The sequence below is a fragment of the Electrophorus electricus genome, chromosome 3 (genome assembly GCF_013358815.1).
Source record: "Electrophorus electricus isolate fEleEle1 chromosome 3, fEleEle1.pri, whole genome shotgun sequence".
NCBI classification, from domain to species: Eukaryota; Metazoa; Chordata; class Actinopteri; order Gymnotiformes; family Gymnotidae; genus Electrophorus; species Electrophorus electricus.
In genome coordinates, this window is record NC_049537.1 from 11770409 (window position 1) to 11792234 (window position 21826).

Genomic DNA, 21826 nt, shown 5'->3' on the forward strand with positions numbered 1-21826 from the left:
GCCCATCCATCACTCTTGAAGACAAATCACGAATGCGCTTAGCTCTCTAAAAATCTCATTATGTGAAAAACCTTTTTTGTAATGAGATTTAATATCGAGATGTAAAATTATGGAAAAGAAATTCGCGTTATACGAGGTACATAAATTGTGAGAAAGTTTCTCATATTTAAAGTCATCATTTCGACAGTTTCTGACTTGTTTTTTATTCGCGTTGAAGAAACAGGCTTGCGGCTTCACATAACGTATGCTAAATTTTTAAGTTTAAATAACAAAGCTAAGCAAGTTAGTAGAACTCTAAAACTTTGCGACCCCTTTGGAGGACGGGGTCACGCCCTTTGCTGCTACAAGTACAAGCAGCTATTCAGTAGTCGTCGATGCACCTTAAACGTATATTTAATTCACCCTACACCCACATCTAATCGTAACGATATTCAGCGGTAAAAGCTCCGGGAGGGCTTACTCAAGAGGTTGGATAAATCTGAGTGGGAGCTGAACTTCAGAGCACTTGGTTACTTGTCTGCAGGCGCGAGATGCCACGGCGGAAGGGAAAGAACAACAGTAAACAGGACGAAAGTTTGTTATTGTTAGAACCTTCAGTTGGACATTCGCGAGGAATTCACGAATATGTTCTCCCAATTAGTTTGTTTTTTATCGTCGCTATTGGAGGATCAACAATCGGTTGGTTCTGTAATCAACATCAGCAAACTATCGACAGTCTGTCGGAAGCGCTGACATCCATGCAGACAAGAATCACACAGTTGCAGCAACACTTGGGGACAGGTAATGCTCAGGTAGGTAGGATATTTTACGCTTGGGATTTGTTCATAGTCTATGTTGTACAGTTTGAATAAACAACAAGCTCTGTTGCAAAATAAGATTTGGGGAAAAATACAATTTTGTGATGCGATGAAATATAAAAGCTTAAATAAATTTGTGCATGTCTTGTTATATCCGAGAGAAACAGCTCATATAGTGCCCAAGCCTTTTGAACTGAACTCCTTATACTGAACTATGGAATGCTGCCAGGCACCCAAGCCATTAATAGTTGCACTGTTGGTAGAGCCCAAGATCATGTTACTTTTGACAACACTAGTTTTAGGAAGGTCAGGTCCTGTAGAGAAGTATGCCAATAGCAACCCCAGCCTCTTTGATGAAATGATAATATAAACTGGTCATGCATAAGTATCTAGATATATATTGTAACAGTATACCTGGTAGTTCATCACTGTACTGATGTTCTTGTTTCTCTTTTTTAGCTTGCCAGTGTAGGCGGTTTTGAGGAGCGTCTAGTGGCTCTGGAAGAGGCCTATACCAAATCTCAGAGGCAGGCTGAGGTAGCCCTGGCTGCTTCTGAACAAATCAAGTACAGAGACATTCAGAGCAAAGTCTGGGATTTACAAACTGAACTGAACTCAAAATTAGCTGTGCTCCAAAAGAACACAATTTCCATTGCATCTCTAAATGCCATAATCAAGAACAAAAGTGATGAATTGGAAACTGTGAAACAAAGTGTTACCAACATCCTGAGTACTAATTCTGAGTTAACCATTAGTATTTCCAAGCTATCCAACACTGTTTCGGTCACAAAATCACGTCTAGATGAACAAATATCAGTTGTGGATGCTCTGATGTCTCAGCTGCAGGGCCAAAAGCTTGAGATTAATGTGATAAAAGAGTCGTTTTTCTACAACCAGGAAGCAATGGATGAAACTGCACAGGAACTTATAAATGTCAAGTAAGTGGCCAATCAGTTTAGTTGCTAAATTCTAACTGTGAAAATAACTTATCAATGTAGATGCTTTTTTATTTTAAGTCAGTGTACTTGTAAATGTGAAAATATTTTGTAATTAAATCTTTGAATGTTATTTTGACTTGCACAACTGCCAGTTTAGAGAATGACTCTTGCTAAAATTTAGAACATTTCTCATAACTACAACAGTGTATATGTTAAAGGTCTTTTAAATTAAAATGTTATTGCTATCATCTCTCTGTCAGAGAATTTCTAGAATCAGAGCAAGTTAAGAGGTCTAAGGTTGTTGATGAACAGATAAAGTCTTTGCAGAAGAGTCTGGAAGATCATCAGACCAGCACCAGGAGGTTTCATTCCCAACTCACTACCCAGCTAGAGGCTGTCCAGACCCAGGTATAAGACCTGTGAGGCAGTGCAAGCTTAGGGATTGCTATGCATTCAGGAAAAAATCTGTCAATGGAGCCATGCAGAGTGTCTTAACTTGCAGAGTGTCTGACGTTCAGTGTCAGCCTGTCATGTTCCTTTGAAATCATATGTAATTTTTGCATTTAGATGACCAAGACCTTAAGTGCATTTTAGAGGCAAAATGAGAGAAAAATAGATTTTAAGCATCTATTCCATTTATATATGTTTAATTGTAAATTCTTTATTTTTATAAAATCTGATTTGTATTTTTGTTGTCTGGATCTCAGGAACTGAGCAAAGTGGAAAAAGAGGTTCAATTTGATAAGCAGGCAGACACAGCAGATGACAAGGAGCAAGCAACTGAAGAGGGGTCAGAACATCCTAAGCAAAAATTTGCTGATGAACTTGAAGGAAGAGAGGAGGTAGAAATTACTAATGATTTTAGCACAAGAAAGGAGAAAGACGTTACTGAGGACTTCAGCACGAGAGAGAAGAAAGAAGTTACTGAGAACTTCAGCACAAACGGTGATGTAATTTCTGAAGAATTTAATAAAAGACAGATGAAAAAAGTTATTGAGGAGCAAGAAAAAAATGAGGGAGAAATTGTAGAGGAGTGGGAAATGGAAAGACAAATTGCTGAGGACTTCAGCACAAGAGAGGAGAAAGAAGTTACTGAGGACTTCAGCACAAAAGACAATGAAATTACTGAGGACTTCCATACAAGAGAGTTGACAGAAGTTACCGAGGAGCAAGAAAAAAATGAAGTTGTAGAGGAGCAGGAAATGGAAAGACAAATTGCTGAGGATTTCAGCATAATAGAGGAGAAAGAGGTAACTGAGCAGCAAGAAAAAAGTGAGGAAGAAATTGCAGTGGAGCAGAAAATGAAAAGACAGACTACTCGGGAGCAAGAAGTAAGAGAGGGAGAAATTACTGAGGAACAAGAACAAAAAGATGAGGAAGAATTTGCTGAGGAGCAAGGTGTAACTGGACAAGAAGCAACTACTGTTACAGAAGAGGTTGAAGAAAGTGAGCAATGTTTAGAGGAAACAGAGACGATACAAATTGCTTCAGATGATATAGGTAATAGAATTGATAACAAGGAGGAGGATGCTTTGGAGGAAGAAAAGAAGGTGGATGTTGCAGAGGTAGTTCAGCACCCACCAAAGAAGATCGACATGATCACAATTGAAACAGAGAAGCAAATAGATGAGATTGATGCAAAGGAGATCCAGACTCCTTTAGAGGATTCGGGCTTGGCTGCTACTGAAACAGAGAAGACTGTAGTGGAGGATCAAATGGAGGTGAAAGTTACAAAGGAGATTCAGAGTCTATCAGAGGTTAAAGACAATGTCAGAAATAAAAATCATGAGTCCTTTGCTCAGAAGCAAGTAGAGGAGAATGTTGAAGAAGAAATCCAGACATCATCCAAAGAGAGGCACATGGGGGTTATTGAGATGAAAGAAAATGACACAGAAAATCATAAATCAGAGGCTGCTGGGAAAGGGCTGCACACTCTTTCAGATGAGATAGATATTGGTGCAAATGAGACCTCAGAGGAACAGTTGGTAGGCATTGTCCAGGCAGAGAATGAGCATGAACCAGAGAGAGAGCTTCCAGAATCTGGCAAGGACTAGTTTTTTTCAGGGAAAAAAAACAAACAAACAAAAAAAAAAAAAGTAAAAATAAATGCAAAATTTCAGAGATAACATGTTGTGAAAGAGGCTGTTGTGGCAGTAGATGAGCAAATTTTCTCAAAACTATTATAGACTTTGTTTCTTTAACAAAAATACTTTTGTGTGAAAAATAAATAAGCCTCCCAGTTTTCTCTGAACGGTTTTTGATCAATTTGAATGATATTTATCATATAGTTCCTTAGTCTTGCACTTTTTTTCCTGATTGAACACCAAAACTGGATGAGGCCAAAATTGAGTTATGGAATAATAGTATTTTGAGAGAAAGACTCCTCCCTCTCCACTCCCTATTTATATCATCAAACTCTCTTTCTTCGTCCATGATGAAATTTTACACTCTCTCTTTCTTTCCTTCATCGTCTCCTCTTTCGTCACCCCTTCACAGAGTTGGGAGAGGGAGTGGCTTTAACACCTGCTAAGGCCCAAAACTCCATTACATACAGTCTCTACTACACCCCTCCCCCAGCTATTCCCTTTCAAACATATAGGGCATGATATGTACTTTCAAACTGTATATTTAAACTCTAAGATGGGAACTGCTCTATTTGCTAAACTTTAGCAACAAAAAGGGTAAAAGTTGTACATCACTGTAGGTGATAATAGTACATTTTAAACATGTTCTATTTAGATTTTCTTCCTTCAACTAGACTAGACTTTTTAAATAAACCAGTTTCTATGTTTTCTACTACCTCCCCAGTCTCTACCCTTCTTTGTTGTGTGCAGTTGTCACTTGAAATGAGACACTGGTTATGTATTTACAGCAGTAAGGTCATGAGTTCATGTCTGCTGTACTAATGCTGAGCTACAGGGTGAACATGTGTCTCCTGTATGACCGTAGTATAGACTGGAGCTTTTCAAATGCCTAAAGCATACTAGTGCTTCAGTGAATGCCCAAATCAAACAGATGCTTGTGCTGAAAGTGCAAAGTAAGCAAAAGATTAACATGTTTGAGACAAATATTGGTATGATTGTATAACAATAACTAAATGCATACATGAGTGCTTAAAAAGGAACTTATCCATAACAGGAGAAGAGCACCCTAAATGTTTGTTTACTGTTAAGCGGTGTGTACTGTAAGGGAAAAACTCATGGTGATGATGGTGTGCTGTACTCTTTTGTCTGTAGATGGTGCTACAGTTCCTTCAAAAGAAAAGCAAAGCAGCTGGTGCACTTCTAATGAAACATCTAAACATGGCTGTCTTGTGGGTGCCAATGGCTTGTGTAGAGCACAGTTTACAGCAGACTCTATCTCACAATTGCAATTGAAATTCCAATTCCCTATAATACTTTTCTTTCTGTGTGCTAACAATTTGAAATTGGGTCATTCTGCAGAGGACAATGTAATTTGGAATGTAACTTAAAATAAGACCACAGGCAGGCAAATGCAGCATTGCTTGGTATTTTCGCCTTTAATCTCCATTATTCATTCCTCTCTGGAATGCTTCCATGTACTGTAGGGAAAAGGACCATATTCTTCATAAAGGGTTTTTAATGGCATTGTTTATGCTGTTTGAGGCTTCTGTATCTTACAAATATCACTGGTTGATCTCAGTGAACTCCAGTTTTCAACCACTTGCTCTATATGACCACTTCATATGACATTGTCTTACATCATTTTGCGGTATTAAAAATGTGAACATTTGCAAACCAGTTATTGTTCCTCATTCACTATATGATCAATTAAATTAAGACTGAAAAGACTGATGTAGCTAACTGTATTTTCTTCATAGATCATAGACATAATTTTAAAATGGAAATGTCTTCTGGGTTATTTATACCTGTTGACCAAGTATACTTCAGTACCTTTTTTTAACAAAATTAAAATTTTATTTAATTGTAATCAAATTAATTCAAAAATATTTTTATTATTATTACATTTACCACCATATTGTCGTTTCTATTACAACTTTTATTTTGAAATCTAGTCATGTGACTCCTTCAAAAAACGGGTACGTAGAGAGTTGAAGCTGACATAAAGCTCCAAAAGAAGATGTAGCAGGAAAAAAAATAAGTAACTGCCTTAAATAATAGGACCTTTGTAAAGGGTTTGTGTTATATGCATCAAACAATCGCAAATGTTTATTAATCAGACCACAGAACAGTTAATAATGTTCACGCTGCGTGAAAAATGCTTTACTTGAATGTAGTAAAAGTCTTACCGTTGCGTGCTTCACTACGATATGACCCCTTGTTGTCTTGTGAGATTATGTGGGGCTGTAGGAGAAGGGGATGCCCGCTCGTGTTACAGATTTCTCCGCAAGGAAAACTGTTAGCTAATGATATCAAGGGGGGTTCGATTATTTTGGGGGGAATCTGCAATCGTAAACAAGTGGCCCTTCTATCTGTTATTGGGGAATGAACGACGAGAAAACCCCGGGTAGCAGCAAGCGAAACTCTGGGTGTACCAGGTGAGGTTCTATTGGGATGGCTTTCTGCCTAGCGTCCGTTGGCTAGGTATCGGTAGCTAGCTATGACCGCAAGGATGACACGATCTCACTAAGGTAGCTAGCTAGATACCATGTGATTTGTTTTTCAGTTCTTTAATGTAGCTGATATATTTATTGTTGGCAGTTTTTAGAGAACCGTATATACGTTACCACACGTAGTGGTAGTATCTAGCTAGTTATAGGCTAGTTGTAATATACGAGTATAGGTCGAATTGCCTTATTAACCTACAACTATAGGTTGTTTTAGTTTGAGTGGAAAAATAATTCCGTATATGTAGCTATGTAAGTGTATGTTTAGTTTTACCGGTGGCTTTTCTTTGAAAATCTTGGACTAGCCTGAATCATTCATCTTCTTTTTCTCAGAAGCAGAAATTTACAATTAGTCTGTAATATTTTTTACTTTTTGCTCTTTCTGTCCTCAGTATTGAGCAAATGCTGGCTGTGAACCCCGGGAAGACACCCATCAGTCTGCTGCAGGAGTATGGAACGCGGATAGGCAAGACCCCGGTGTACGACCTGCTGAAGGCCGAAGGCCAGGCCCACCAGCCCAACTTCACCTTCCGCGTGTCTGTGGGAGATATCAACTGCACGGGCCAGGGTCCAAGCAAGAAGGCCGCCAAACACAAGGCCGCAGAAGCCGCCCTGAAGATGCTCAAAGGAGGGATGCTGGGAGGCTTAGGAGGAAACGGAATGGATGGAGAGGGATTTGTGAGCATAGACATTGCCTTGGACGGAGACTGGTAAGAACAGAACAGAACAGATCATTTCGGCTAAACTGCCATTCCGGAAACAACTGCTTCATGCAAATATATATAAGATTTATTATAGAAACCTCTCTAGCTTTCTGACACTAGCAGGGGTTTTGTCATGTGTTCTGTGTTGATGTTCCCACAGCTCCCAGTCAGAGATAAAGTCTTCCAGTTCTAGCCAGCAAGCTGAGTGTAATCCAGTTGGAGCTCTGCAGGTCAGCTTAAACCTGTTTGTATATATTTTTAATTCAATTATTTATGTACATACATTATATAATAGATTATTATGTTGAAAATATGTATAAAACTTCACCTCTTTTTATAGGAGCTGGTGGTGCAAAAAGGTTGGCGTTTACCTGAATACACAGTGACCCAGGAGTCTGGGCCTGCACACCGCAAAGAGTTCACCATGACATGCAGAGTGGAGAGATTTGTTGAGATTGGTAAATATTATGTACCTGAACTCATTTTGACATGAACATTTTCTGCCAGCTACCACTCAGTCTTTTTTTGACAAGAGAGAGAGAGAGAGAGAGAGAGAGAGAGAGTCTCAGTGAGTGTATTATTATGGTGATAGATAGAACCAGTTGGTTACATTATGGTGATAGAACCAGTTGGTGATTGAACTTGAGCCTTTTGACATGGCACATTATCATGCTGGAAGTAGCCTTTATAAAATGGGTAAATTTTGGCCATAAAAGTATTTATACAATGCTCAACTGATATTACAGGACCTAACGTGTACCAACACAACATTCCCCACAGCATGAAACCACCTCCACCACCCTGAACTGTTGAGACAAAGCAGGTTGGATCCATTAAGTCATGTAGATTTTGGCAAATTCTGACCGTACCATGTGCAAATCGCTGCATAAATCAAAATGAACCAGAACAGGCAGTATTTTTCCAGTTCTCCTCTGTCCAGTTTTGATTAACCTGTCACCACTGTAACCTCATATTTTTGTTCTTGGCTGACAAGAGTGGAAATACTCAAACCAGTCCATCTGGCATCAACAACTTTGATATGCTCATGTCCTTTGGATCACATTTTTTTCCTCCATTTAAAATTCAATGTAAGATCAGTTTATGCTGCAATTATTATGTTGTCATATATATGACGCTGCATTTGTGTTATTTATTTTATATTTAAAATCATAAATGCGGTGTTCAGTCAGCATTTTGTCAAAAAATGTTTGATTTGAATGACAAAGGTAGTGGGACATCCAAAAAACTTGCCAAGCGGAACGCAGCGGCAAAGATGCTTTCCCGGATACATGATGTGCCTGTAGACATGCGCAGCAGTCATGAAGCAGAAGCTGAGGATGACACCTTCAATTTGGTGAGGAAGGCTCCTGCTGTATGGGTAGAAGTGTCAAGGAACAGTGCACCGGGACACACCTCATCTGTACATCTCTCCTTTTTCCTCTCTGCTGTGCACCTAAGAACATAAGCGGCAGGCTAGAGGGAGGGAAGTGTAAAGGTTTCGGATGCACATGGGATTCTTTGCGGAACTCTGCTGGGGAGAAGATCCTGCAGCTGCGTAGTAACCCTCTGGGCTTGCCCAACTCCAACTTCTGCTCACTGCTCCACGACCTCTCTGAAGAGCAGCGATTTGACGTCAGCTACCTGGACATAGGTAAGTATCATGATTGACTTTTCTCCTCTGTTCTTGAAATGTAATAACTGCCAAACAGAAGTTCCTCCTAATGTAAAGCAAATGGCACAAATGGATTTTCACTGTTGTTACCTATTCCGTTCTGAAAGAGAATTAGACCATGCATTTGTATCAATTAGAAAATGTCCAGACTTTTTTAAACCTGCTTTATTAACCAAGAGATTTAATACCTAAACTCATTGTGTGCATATATATGTGTGTGTGTGTCCTGTCCAGAGGAGCGCAGTCTTAGTGGCCTGTACCAGTGTCTGGTGGAGTTGTCCACTCAGCCCATCACTGTGTGTCATGGGTTCGCTCCTAGCCAGGATGCAGCTCGGGCTAGTGCAGCATACAATGCTCTCCAGTACCTCAAAATCATGGCTGGAGGAAAGTGAGGCCATGCTCATGGTGGGAACATGAATTCATGGAGTTGATAAGTTTACCTCTTCAGACTGCAGTGTTGTCAGCTGCAGGATTACTGGATGTTATTGGCCCACACTGTTCCACTTTATTATGGTCCAAAGATGTTTGACTCTCCCAGAGAGGCTCTTCCAGAAGAGGATTCAGAACTGCCCTTCCCCTCTCCCATACTACAATAACTATCAAGAAAATTGGTGATTTTCATTTTAAACTGAGTCAGTTACCCATGTGAAGAATTTTATTGATGAATTATCTTGGGACTTGTCCTGATATTCCTACATTTTAATCTTTTTTGTATTTACCATTTGACTTTCAAACTAACCATGTAGTTTGTTTTCAGATTTTTAATTAAAAGAAGTGAAGCTTGCTGGTCATAACATGCTGTTGATTCTCCTTCTATATAACTGGATTCCAAAATTTCAAATCAAAGTCAGAAATACATATGTATTCAGTTTCAAATACAGGTTGAATTATAATTATTTAAAACTTAATTGTTTTTAATGGGTTCATATGGGAAGAATCTTTTTTGTCATTGAATGCACAACACTCCTTGTGCCATGTAGTTGTGACCTCTATGGTGTTTACTTAAGACCATGTATACTATGTAATTGCTAACATTTTATATTGTATATGAATAAATATGAAATAAAGTTGGCACATAGTTTACAGTTGTCTGTAGGAGATTTATGATTCATTCTAGAAGTGAGATAATAATGTTTTTACGCTCATGTTCATAGTGTACAAGGCAAAGAACAATAATGCTGTTGAAATTTACAACAATGTATGTCAATGATTGTGGTTGTTTTATGCAAAAAAAAGGGTTGATAAATGCAAATAAATAATTTATTCACAAATGTCATGAGACAAATAAATACTTGAAGCATCTGCAGCAGCACAGCCAGAGAAAACAAGGGCACAGCAGCACAAAATCAAAGGCAATCAAAGTTATGGCATGATACAATACCAAGTTTCTTCATTACATTCAAACAGCTCAAAACCAGGAGCCAACAATGTTCATCCCTCAGATTCCCAATTAATTAGAAAAGAAGGCAAAATGCTGTACAGTAGTTGCCTTTTGTACTTTAGCTTTTGGCATTCCTACTGTTACATATGTGCTGGCTTTTCATTTCAAAAGAAAGGTGAAAAAAGAAAATATGTGACAGCTGTTGTGATGACCTTTGTTCTTTGTCTTATGAGAAAGTCTGCTCTGTATCTTCTAAGTTAAACACCAGATGGGCAGAGATGCTCAAGGAAGTGTGACATCAGTTGTTTTTTTTTCTTTTTGACCTCAGTTGATCTCTTTGATAAGGGTGGTTAGAGACTGCTGCATGTCTTCTTCAGCATAGCCACTGCTGTCTGACTGGAAACTGTCCCCTCTCAAAGGCAAATCTGATAAAAATGAATGCATGCAAATTTGACTGGTTGATGAAAATCTTAATGAGAATTCTTTCAGTTCTTTTGATGGTTTTCTGAGAATACAGCTTGCTAACTTCATGGTTTTCATCATTATTTCCTGCAAGATGACATTCTTTGAAAGTTAACACCTTATATGTGTTTAAACTACTGTTAATCTCTAGAACTTCTCCCTAACACCTTTTTTTTTTTTTACCATACTTTGTTATTTTTTCCACACTGTATTTACAGTAATTGGCTCAGCTTAAGTAATAAAACAATAAGCTGTTTTCTTACACTTGCTTATGAAGCACAGAACTGGTCCTAATACTTCTGTAGAAGTATTTTGTGTGGGTGCTAGAAAGAGTAACTGGTATGACTCACATTTCTGTTGAGTAGCTGCAGCAACAGTCAGTGTGAATGCACTGCACTGTGAAATGCTCTCCTCCTCTCCTGCACTGTGCACCTATATGGAAGCAACATGTATGTAGTGGTTATTCAACATTCAAACCAGCAATCATTTCAGTAAGCATTGCATACTTAAACATTACCACATTAACATGTCTCCAGTATTATGAAGACAAACATAGCTGCCAGCGATTCGACCTGTAGCCTCAATAAGAAACTACACCCATGTCTGTGTCCGCGTTTCAGTATCTATCGGTTTGCAACGGCCTACATCAAATCCTCCCTTATCGATCATGATATGTTTTCTTAGGCAGACACAGAAGAGGTGGTGGACTTGTTTTATTCTTCATGCAAAATGTTCTTGATCTTATTTGCTCCATAAAAAGTTAGATATAGACCTAGTACTCAACTTTGGTTGAATGATAATACTAGAGCTCTTACAAAAGAGTGCAGAAGAGCAGAGCACAGATGAAAAAAAGAGAAACCGCAAATATCCTTTGATATCCTGAAAACCTGTCTACTTAAGTTTCAAGAGACTGTTAAAGTTGCATGGGCAGAATATTTTTCAGTGTATCCCAAAAATGGGCACAGACCAAAGGTCCTGTTGAATATAATTAATTTGGTACTTGGCCCCTGAACCTCTCAAGGCCTTGAAGAGAATCCTCAGAAATATATGAGGATTGTCTGACATTTTTTCAGAAACGATTGCAAAGATTAGATATCAAACCATTTTTTAATTAACTAATCTATTAAATCTATCAAATGCTTCAAAAGTTGGAAGTTTTAAACCAGTATTACTGTTACAATTAAGAGACAATGTTTCATATGAAGGCTACTACATCTCCACTTGTTGTCCCACTCTGGTTCCTCAAAGAAGCCTTTGATGTTCTAGGCCATGATGTTCTGCCAATTATAAATACACATCTAAGATTGCACAATTATAAATGCATGTCTTCATACTGCTACAGTTCCTGCAAATCTTAAGACATGCAGTGGTCCAGCTCCTCCTAAAATAATCACAATTCCAATCCTAAAACTTTGCATGTCTACTAGCCCATTTCCAAATTGTAATTTTTATCTAAAATTTTAGAAAACATTTTTAATCATCTTACGGCTTTCTTAAACAAACCTTAAACATAACCTTTTTGAAGCTTTACAGTCTGGCTTATCTTACTATGCAGTACAGAAACTGCACTGTAAAAGCGACCCTGATTTGTTACTTGCTGCTGATTGTGGCATTTGTTTTGTTTTGATTTTGATAGCTCTACTTTTGACATGGTATACCAAGCTGTGCTCACAAAGCAGCTCAACCACTATGCAGGTAACAAGGATACAGCACTTGATTGGTTATTTCATATTTTAGAAATAGAACTTTTTTTCTGCTACGAGAGACAATACATTTTCTTCTTAATCTACTATTAGTTCTAGAGTCCAACAAGGGTAAATTTTAGGGTCTGTATTATTTTCTATATACAAGTTACCACTAGAACAAATTATATGAAAAAAATTTCACTGCTTTGCTGATGACTAATGCTGCTATGCTGATATCTTCTCCTGAGGGTCTGGTGATCAGTGCTCCTTCAAGAGGCTCAATGAGTCTCATGAGCTTTAAAAAAGTGGATGCCCAATAGGTTTCTCCAACTAAATGACAGTAAAACAGAAATAATTATATTTGGTTCACCCATTTAAATACAAAGCTATCTAGCAAACCTGAGATTTCTTACCTTTCATGTTAAATCCCACACAAAAGATTTTTGAATATTTTTTGATGTAGAACTTGATTTGACACTGTGCTTTTATAGTTGCAGCACTAAGACTCTGGAACAGTTAGGCAAGCTTAGTCAAGCTTCAACTGTATCCCTTTTTAAATGCAAACCTAAAACATAATTTTATTCATTGTCTTTTGAGACAGCAGATTTTATTATGCCTGTGAATACTGTGAATACTATCATATGTATGTATGTCTGTGTGGTGCCTCATTTAGAGAGTGGGCAATAGGTGGGTAATATTTAGTTATTATTTAGTAATATTTAGCTTATTACGTTACTTTAGTAAACTGTTTTGTTTAATGTGCTATATATAAATGAAACTTGCATTTCTAACAGTATAAACTTGTCTAGTGTCTGCTGTGAATCATTCATGTTTAGCTGAGGCGGAAGATGGTGAGTGCAGAGAAAGATGGTGAGTAGAGAGAAGTGGGTGTAGGCAGCATCAAATGATTTTAATAATCTATAGAGAGGATACTGTAACTCAGCAGATTGCCTCTTTTCCAGTGATGAACAAACACTAGTGAAAAGTGTGTACTGATAAAATATAGGTATCTACATTACCTCTTCCAGCTCAAAAGAGTTGGCCTGCTTAGGGCATCTGCTAATATGGCTGGTTTGGGGTTTTATGGGACTCAGGTAACTTGGGTTGTCTGACACGGATGAAGGCAACCTGGGAGTGCTATCAGAATACACAGAGGTAAAGTCCTTGTGTGGTTCTCTGTGGAGTATAGTGATGTCGTCCTCCCAGCCAGTTACCATGATCTGGCATGGTGACTTTTGTGTGATGGTAGGGTAAATTGACACCAGGTCACCTTGTGAATGCTCTGAAGGTACTTTCACCAGATACCCATCCTCCTCCCCAGGTGGCAGGCAAATCTGTTTTTGTGCATCCACTGATGGCTTGTCTTTGGGGCAAATCTGTTTTTGTGCATCCTCTGATGGCTTGTCTTTTGGCTCAAGCTTTCTTTGAAGTGAAGATTCATTTAGCATCTGAACAGGAGATGATCCCACTGCTCCATTAGTGTCTGATTGTTGACATAGGTAAAGTCCCTGATGCACACACTCCACTACATGAGGGCAAAGGACATCATAGGAAATTACAGCAACTCGTGCCCTGGTGTCAATATGTTTGTTCAAGGTGGCATTATTTGAAGGAGAATCAATAGAACCTTCATTTATGTCCGTGTCATTTCTTGAGTTTCGAGCCTGTGTAGTTTCCAGAGAAGCATCATGGGACTTCAACAGGTAGGCCTTTGCCTTAAGACCACCTCTCTTCCCTGACTGAGACCAGCGCTGGATCCTCTCCTTGTGTGCATTAGCTGCTTTCTCCGGATCAGTCACACTGTCAGCAGGCGACACTTCAGATACCTGTACCGACTTCTCATCTCCCTCTTCCGAGCTGGCTCTACTGGCTGTGTTTCCCCACCCACATCCTGGGGCCACGCCCCTCTGCCCTCCTCGTGGCCTCCTTCTACCTGCACCGTCCCCCAGCACTATGCCGACCACATCCGGCAGGCTGTTCCTCTTCCGGGGTGAGCTGTTCGGAGAGGCCGAGTCAGAGCCGCGAGAGCCCGTGTACAGGCACATCTTTGAAACTGTGTCCTTGAGGCGCTCCACAGGAGAGCGGGGTTCGGTGCGGACACTGGGGAAGAAGCGCTGTCCAATGGTGCGTTCCACTGTGGGCGAAGAGAAGCTGCACTCAGGCGGGGCGAGCTTCTGGAGCGGTGTGCGGGACACGTGAGAGTAGAGAGAGTAGAAAGCATTGGCCATGGCTGTTAACACTTCCACCTGACGGAAACGACCTGCACACAGAGGAACCGAAAAAGAACTTGAGACAACTACACCAAATAGCTAACGTTACTTATTCTTTGAATTTATTATAAATATGAACATAGAAGTGCTTTCGAAAATGTTGGGTTAACGTTGAGTGTATGTCTGTTTATTTAAACCCCTGTCAGTGTGGGCCTCATGGTTGGTCACTGTTCGTGTTAGTGTAATGTTAGTGTCAAAGAGTGTGTAGCCACTGTTAATATAACCCCACGTGTTCCTGTCTATTAGTGTTATTATGTGTGAGTGCCATGAGTGTCCTTTATGTTTTCTGTCATTAAATGTTTCATATCATCAAGGGAGTCTGTTGCTCCTGCTCAATGCCCTGGGGGCACTCGGGCCGTGAGAGTATGAATAAAGTTCCTAAATGAAAACTGCATATGATCAGTTTGCTAATCATATGTAAATGTTATTCAGTGTTTTTGCTAATCATATGTAAATGTTATTCAGTGTCCTCCTAAACGTATTTGAACCATATTAGCATATTATACTAATAACCACAATATGCTAATATGGTATATTTCCATATTAAAAACATGTATATGGTTTAATAATACATGAAAGTGAGGCCAACTTGAAATCTCAGTGTCATACTGCATTACTTACTCATCAGGCATGGTTAGATTACTTTCCATTTAGGATCACACAGGTGGGAGTGAGATCACATCCAAGCATGCAATTAGGTACCAAATTATGTGAAATCATCTTCATAAATGTAGCAATAAATCTTACTAACACAGCCACTGTGTACATATATGACAGTAGTATTGACCCTTACTAGCAAGTGAGAGGTTGGGGTCTTCTTCGCGTATACGGCGAAGCTGGGACTCGAGGAAAAGGCGGAAGTTGATGCCTCTGAGCTGGGAGGGGAAATTGAAGAAGCGAGCTGGGATACGAGCAGTCACCTGCGGCTCCTCACAGCCAAACCCCAACTGGTACAGGGTCTCCTCCGCATCCTCAGCACACATCTGCAGGACCTCAGATACACTAGTGCATGAGAGGGAGAGTAAGGGATATAGACAAAGACAAAAGTATGGATAAAAAGACTGAGCAAGAAGCTGCGATGCAACATTGAGAATAAATGTATACATGAATAATATCACTAGGCCATGGGGGCAAAGCTCTTAGTTGCGTCCCTTCACAATTTTTTGTAGGTGTGAAGTGTTATTAGGCACAGACCCTGTTGTTTTACAGATGCATTACCTAGAAGCAGTCTTAGTGGTGAGGAAAGAGAAGGCACTGGATGCCATGCTTTGTCCCATGTTATAGAAAGGTGGGTTAAGCCTCTTCTGAGGGGTGCTGCTGATACATAAGTGTATGACATGAAAACAGTGACATCAAGGACTTAAAGCTCTACCTGTAACAACTGAAGCCAAGAGCAGAGAGGAAAAGTGGTTATTAACCTTGTGTGGTAGTCTTTGCGGCGTGATTTAGGAGGAGGTAGGAGCATTGGGCAATACCTGTATGTGACAAGAAGTGAAAGTTATGAAATATCTTTATCACATTCAGTTGTTAGAGGAACACTTTCAGCCATTACAGGAAGAATTTTAGCATAAATGACTGAATCTCAGTGAGCACATTTCTTACCCAAGCTCTTCATTGCGTGATCCAACATCTAGTGCTGTAGCTATAAAACAATGACAGAGCAAATTAAAAGTGCTCAACATCTGCTCAAATTATATCCTCTGCTCTAAAAAGTCATTACAGTTAATTTCTGTGTGTACTTTTGTAAATCTCTTCTTTATCCCTTATTATTCATTCACACAGTGAGTTGTACGTGTGATCTCTGTAGCTTTCTTTGTTACTGTCTCCCTGTAAATGCTTGGGGGCTATTTAGTGAGATTGCCTTATTCATGTCTGGGTTTGTCCTTGTTGAGAGATGACCCCTCTCCGGACAGACCCAGCTTTGCTTTGTGTATAATCAAAGCTATCACACAGCCCCTGACAAAGACTAACTGAAAAAACCCAAGGGTGTCACTCAAGAAAGAGGCTGGGCCTTAGTGTTACAATGACATTATTGTTTTAAATACATTCCATTTCACTGTGTGGACAGAACTAATAAGTGACAGTAGGCAGACAACAAGTTAAGACAGGTGTTATGGAATTCAAAGGAAGGATTAAGAGGAAAAGGCTCGTGCGCATCTAATATCGTGGTATTAGATAATAACGGGTATCGTCCCGTCCAGCTTCAAGCAGTCCACCATCGTCCCCGTCCCGAAGAAACCTCGACCCTCCGACCTCAATGACTACCGCCCTGTCGCCCTCACATCAGTCGTGATGAAGTGCTTTGAAAAGCTAGTCAGAGACTTCATCACATCTTCACTGCCAGCCTCCATGGACCCACTGCAGTTTACATACCACCACAACCGCTCCACTGACGATGCAATTGCACATCTGCTCCACATTACACTGACTCACCTGGACGAAGGGAGGGGAAATTATGTTAAAATGCTATTTGTCGACTACAGTTCAGCATTTAACACTATCATCCCCTCCCTACTCTCTACTAAGTTGGGGGATCTAGGACTGCATACATCCCTGTGCGACTGGATCTCCAACTTCCTAACAGACAGACCACAATCAGTACGGGTGGGCAACTGCGCCTCATCCACCCTCACCCTCAGCACTGGAGCTCCTCAGGGTTGTGTCCTAAGCCCCCTGCTCTACTCACTGTACACCTACGACTGCACAGCCACTTCCAGCTCTAACATCATTGTCAAGTTTGCTGACGACACCGTTGTCGTGGGTCTGATCTCGGACAACACGAGAGGGCCTACCTGGAGGAGATTAAACACCTGGAAAACTGGTGCCTGGAAAATAATCTCCTCCTAAACGTCAGTAAGACAAAGGAGCTGATCGTGGATTGCAGCAAGAAGCAGGAGCGGCACTACCAACCTGTGAGGATCAGTGGAACCACGGTGGAGAGAGTAGATAGTTTCAGGTACCTTGGAGTTCACATCTCGCAGGACCTGTCCTGGTCCCGCCATACAAACTCCCTGGCAAAGAAGGCTCGTCAGCGTCTTTACCACCTCAGACGCCTAAGAGACTTCAGACTGCCCTCCAAAGTACTGCGGAACTTCTACACCTGCACTATCGAGAGCATCCTCACGGAGAACATCACAGTCTGGTTTGGGAATAGCACCAAGCAGGACAGACAAGCACTCCAAAGGGTAGTGCGTTCAGCACATCACTCACACGGAACTTCCTGACCTGCAGACCATCTACTACAAGCGGTGCCAGACCAAGGCCAGGAAAATTGTGAAGGACCCCACCCATCCCAACAATAGACTCTTCTCTCTGTTGAGGTCAGGGAGGCGCTTCCGCTCCCTGAAGACCAAGACAGAGAGGCTGAAGAGGAGCTTCTTCCCACAGGCCATTCGGGCCCTGAATCAGGGAAACTGAATAAACTGTGGGGACCACCACCACCACCATGTAACATGACTGTATATCTGTACATCTGTATATATAGATTTATACTCAATTACCTTGTTACACAACTGTAGATATGTTATTATACAAACTGGATCTGTAAATTCTGTAGATTGTGTACATATATACCCAACTATATACATTGTGTATATAATCATAATATACATATATTGTACATACATTGTTAATATATTTTGTATATACATAGAATATATATATTTATCTGCATATATATATTTTTCTCTATGCACCCCTGTTTCTCTTCCTCAGTTTGGACAGAGCACTCTCCACCATTTCACTGCGAGTTATACTGTGTATGACTATGTATGTGACGAATAAACCGAACTTGAACTTAATATTTACATATGTCACATATATCACCTGTGACACTGTCTTCCCGCTTGCAATGATACCAACTACTGGCTCCAGTACAATCCAAATGGCTCACGTAAATTCTGAAATTGATGTAGTAACAGGTTTACCTACCTTCAGCCCCAAGGCTCAGATCATCTTCAAAACTGTTACCGGTCTTCAGCAACGATTCTGCAGTGCAGTGAATGGGAATATGAGAAGAGGAACTCTGTACACCTCTTGGAGACCATTCACTAAAGCAATCTGAACAATAAGTAGCAAATTTCCAAAAACCTGTTAGTGCAGGGCTCTTCGTACAGCTATGTTATGTAACACACTGGATTTCAGTACAGTCCTATCTCCCTGCTCCTAGAAATTAATTGCAAAGTTCTTTTCCTTACCCACAGTGAGGTGACTCAGGTTCTCTTGGTTGGCTTCATTTCTGAAAAATAAAAAAGTGAGAGAGTTTGAGGTAGGAAAGTGAAAACAGAGCAGTCACTTTATCAAATGTGAATCAGCATGGTTCGTGGGCGCCATATCAGCATGCAGCAAGATGCTCTGATAAAAATACTCTCTCACACAACCCCACTGGACTGTGTATGAATCATGATACATTTTGTGGAAGAAGTAACCTTTGCAAAAACAACTGCTGGAGTGACATTAGGTTCTATGGCGTTTACTTAATGAGATAATGGAGGATGTCAGAAGTCCCACAATATCTCATAGAAATATACTTACTCAAAACAGTGGAAAATAAGTTTGAAAAACTGCCATAATTCTAAAACAGCCATAATAACACCCACAGGAACACATCAAGATCCAACTAAAGGATCAAACACTAAAGCCATCTGTGCAATAAAAACAAACATTTGGAAACCATCTTTCTAAATATTCAGCAAAACTGCTTTAATAAAACTGTTCATTGTGTAAGCCATGTGATGCCAAAACAACTGGTTCTTGACCCTCCATAAGGTTGCATGCCTTTATTTTTGGGTCATAATTTTTAACCAGACAGCTTTTCTTGGCAGTTTCCATTCAACTGTTTTTATTGCCTTGAATTTGACAAACCCAGTATTCAACCACACTGAACTACCTGCTCTGCTTCTGATGCAGACAAATGTATGCCCTCCTTGACAAGCTCACAAACACACACACTTACCCACAGCCTTGGAGCCAGGTTTCAATCTTTCCTGTAGAGCATCCTGTGGAAAATACATTCAAGAGTTAGCTCTCTTTACCCATGTGTATGTTTAAACAAAAATGTGTTTGCCATTTTAGCACCATCACTTTTGTCATTCTATTTTTCTACAAAAAAACATGTTAAATTAATTTTCTAACAAACTGACAGATATTTGTTAGAAATATATTCACTCCAAAAATTCTAATTCTATTAGTAGCAGCTTTTCTCAAAAGCTGTACTTACTCTCTTTTTGAATAAAGAATAAAAATCATTAGAAAGTCACACACCATCTGCTTAATGCTGCAAATCCTAATACTTGGCAAAACAAATTATAAGGCCAAATAATTCTACACTGGTTACTCATGGTATTTAGTGCTAAGACTGAAAAATATAAATAATATAAGCAACATATGATGTGTTTCTTTGATCCTTCTGTCAGGTAGGCTAAACGTCCACCAAGCAAACTGGTATTAGCTTATCTTATTTTACTAATTTCTTGTATGTTATTTTACTATGTTTTATTCTTTACACCATCTTTGGCAAATATTTTACCTAGCCCTTTACTACACATTACCATTGCATAGCATATTGCAAGGTTATTGCTGTTCAATACTACAAATTAGAAAATTCAATATTCAAATTTTTGATGCTTATGATACTTTTTTTAGTATCAAATATGTTAACAGCACACTGTCCACCAGCTGATTAGCTGCATGAGGTTCTTGGTTGTGCGTGCTGTTTTTTATGTTGTTAAAGTTGTTTACAGTGAAACACTGCAGGCACAATAGCTCTTTGATCATAAGACTGGACATCCCTGACTTATGGGATATCCCAAGTGTGGTCAACTTTGGTCCAAGAAAACATCGAGCTTTGATGAACAGTGATTAATCTGATGACATTCACTGTCTTAATAACCTCCGCGCAAATTTTTTTTTTTTTCACAGAGGCTACTTGTACGTCCTTTATCTGTTAAAATAGTGTTTATTTGCTATAACTTCGATATCTTAGAACAAACTTTCAACTTACCATCCGTAAAGACCTCGTCCTGGAGAGAGAGGTGTGCAGATGGATCTGAGATCGCTGCACACGGACCGCGCGGCTCTGAGTCTTCCAGGGTAAGCCAGTAACGGCTGCTGTGCGCCCAAGCCTGCCGTCTATCAGCCGAGGACGGGCTCTCCATTGACACGAACAAAAATGCCTAAAGAAATTAGAGGGAAGTACATCAAACCTGAGTTAATCTCTTATTTTATTTCACCTTAAACCAACGGCGCCATGTACCGAGCCTACATGGTGTGGTAGCCTAAGCTTTAACGATCCGTAAAATACGTTAATTTCGACGATTTAAATTCCTCGTTTAGTTCAGTTTCTGTTATTCTGAAGTGAACATTTAAAATGCCTAAATTCGACGACTATTAAATATGCACCATACATAGCCGAGTGTAAAATGGCATCGATGCAAAGCCGCCATGGTTCTTCCTATAACTTTTAAATACATATCCACTTGCCGCTTGCTTTTCAGAATGGGAAATTGAGACTCGTGATTTCGTTATACATAATGAGAAATTCGACGTGTTTAACTCGAAACGCGAACGCGTTAACCCTCTGAAGTCTAATGGCATTTTCTCTGTTTTTACATATTTTGTTAAATTCACGTTAACCCTATTTCAAAATGCCACTGCAAATTGTGAAAATTTCCGCCGCAGGTAGATTGGCATGCCTACCTTTACAAGTTCACTCCTAATTCGATTTTAAACAGCAGCATCACAGTTCATCTCTCCGGTATCTTATATCCAGGACACGATGGCCTACTCCATTTTCGACATTCCATTAATAACAAAAACTCAGAGATGCTCATTTCGAATCATTGTTGCCGCCGACGCAAACTTTCGCGCTGCTTCCACTGACAGTTCTGACTCGTGACGTGCGATAAAGGACGGAAGCAGCGAGAGGAAGAAATGTTGCTATGTTGAAGGCAGTTTCTGCTGAAATAAAGGAAACCCAGCAGCTGCTTATTTGCATATTTACTATCTGACCAACTTTTAAAACCACCATATTGATATTGAAATGCTGATTAAAACAACAATTGCAGTCAATCATTATAGGTAGCAGCACATTTCACTGTATACCTTAAATGCTTCTTCCAGCATTTAGAGGCTTAAATTAAGACGCTTCGTTCAGAGGCTTAAATTATGAAGCAATTACCCCAGTCGCTTTCAGCAGTGAGTTGTGTGCCTAAGTCGTAGATGGAAATGGAATCAATATTACCTAGACGACCAAGTAAATCTGAGCCCACCAGATGGTAGAGTGTGTATTTTACTATTTATGCCTCATTTAATAGGTATATGAGTACACTT

General features: G+C 39.8%; 3 protein-coding genes across 7 annotated transcripts; 2 read left to right on the forward strand and 1 right to left on the reverse strand.

Annotated features, from left to right (window-relative positions):
• The first annotated feature begins 522 nt into the window (after window positions 1-522).
• On the forward strand, window positions 523-4531 carry zgc:66479 (uncharacterized protein LOC327541 homolog). Its single transcript, XM_027010909.2, has 4 exons — window positions 523-791; window positions 1257-1735; window positions 1996-2143; window positions 2443-4531. The coding sequence occupies exons 1-4, from the start codon at window positions 531-533 to the stop codon at window positions 3787-3789; spliced, it is 2235 nt and encodes a 744-aa protein (XP_026866710.2). The 5' UTR covers window positions 523-530; the 3' UTR covers window positions 3790-4531.
• A 1263-nt stretch (window positions 4532-5794) lies between these two features.
• Window positions 5795-9787, forward strand: tarbp2 (TAR (HIV) RNA binding protein 2). 2 transcript variants are annotated; one of them, XM_027010957.2, is made up of 7 exons: window positions 5795-6254; window positions 6716-7033; window positions 7188-7257; window positions 7368-7485; window positions 8248-8381; window positions 8486-8678; window positions 8934-9787. In XM_027010957.2, the coding sequence occupies exons 1-7, from the start codon at window positions 6202-6204 to the stop codon at window positions 9089-9091; spliced, it is 1044 nt and encodes a 347-aa protein (XP_026866758.1). In that variant the 5' UTR covers window positions 5795-6201; the 3' UTR covers window positions 9092-9787. The 2 variants fall into 2 exon arrangements, with proteins under 2 accessions (XP_026866758.1, XP_026866759.1); XM_027010958.2 differs by having other exon boundaries at window positions 8254-8381.
• A 263-nt stretch (window positions 9788-10050) lies between these two features.
• On the reverse strand, window positions 10051-21378 carry tespa1 (thymocyte expressed, positive selection associated 1). 4 transcript variants are annotated; one of them, XM_027010955.2, is made up of 12 exons: window positions 21194-21378; window positions 20499-20670; window positions 19452-19494; window positions 18694-18734; window positions 18428-18484; window positions 16100-16139; window positions 15916-15972; window positions 15716-15811; window positions 15291-15499; window positions 13247-14487; window positions 10893-10974; window positions 10051-10505 (listed from the first exon to the last, which is right to left on the reverse strand). In XM_027010955.2, exons 2-12 carry the CDS (start codon window positions 20650-20652, stop codon window positions 10405-10407), a joined length of 2121 nt encoding a protein of 706 aa, XP_026866756.2. In that variant the 5' UTR covers window positions 20653-20670; window positions 21194-21378; the 3' UTR covers window positions 10051-10404. The 4 variants fall into 4 exon arrangements, 3 of the variants coding, with proteins under 3 accessions (XP_026866756.2, XP_026866757.2, XP_026866755.2); XM_027010956.2 differs by having other exon boundaries at window positions 13498-14487; window positions 18428-18556; XM_027010954.2 differs by having other exon boundaries at window positions 18428-18556.
• Between the last annotated feature and the right edge of the window lie 448 nt (window positions 21379-21826).

What these genes read in the sequence shown, in the direction of transcription:
- tarbp2 (XM_027010957.2), top strand. Translation starts at nt 6,202, where the DNA reads ATGAACGACGAGAAAACCCCGGGTAGCAGCAAGCGAAACTCTGGGTGT. An exon ending in GGAGAGATTTGTTGAGATTG is followed by an intron (nt 7,486 to 8,247) that starts GTAAATATTATG and finishes TTGATTTGAATG; the next exon opens with ACAAAGGTAGTGGGACATCC. An exon ending in AGGATGACACCTTCAATTTG is followed by an intron (nt 8,382 to 8,485) that starts GTGAGGAAGGCT and finishes TGTGCACCTAAG; the next exon opens with AACATAAGCGGCAGGCTAGA.
- tespa1 (XM_027010954.2), bottom strand. Translation starts at nt 20,652, where the DNA reads ATGGAGAGCCCGTCCTCGGCTGATAGACGGCAGGCTTGGGCGCACAGC. An exon ending in GGACGAGGTCTTTACGGATG is followed by an intron (nt 19,495 to 20,498) that starts GTAAGTTGAAAG and finishes TATTTTCCACAG; the next exon opens with GATGCTCTACAGGAAAGATT. An exon ending in ACCTGGCTCCAAGGCTGTGG is followed by an intron (nt 18,735 to 19,451) that starts GTAAGTGTGTGT and finishes TTTATTTTTCAG; the next exon opens with AAATGAAGCCAACCAAGAGA.
- zgc:66479 (XM_027010909.2), top strand. Translation starts at nt 531, where the DNA reads ATGCCACGGCGGAAGGGAAAGAACAACAGTAAACAGGACGAAAGTTTG. An exon ending in TGGGGACAGGTAATGCTCAG is followed by an intron (nt 792 to 1,256) that starts GTAGGTAGGATA and finishes TCTCTTTTTTAG; the next exon opens with CTTGCCAGTGTAGGCGGTTT. An exon ending in TAGAGGCTGTCCAGACCCAG is followed by an intron (nt 2,144 to 2,442) that starts GTATAAGACCTG and finishes TCTGGATCTCAG; the next exon opens with GAACTGAGCAAAGTGGAAAA.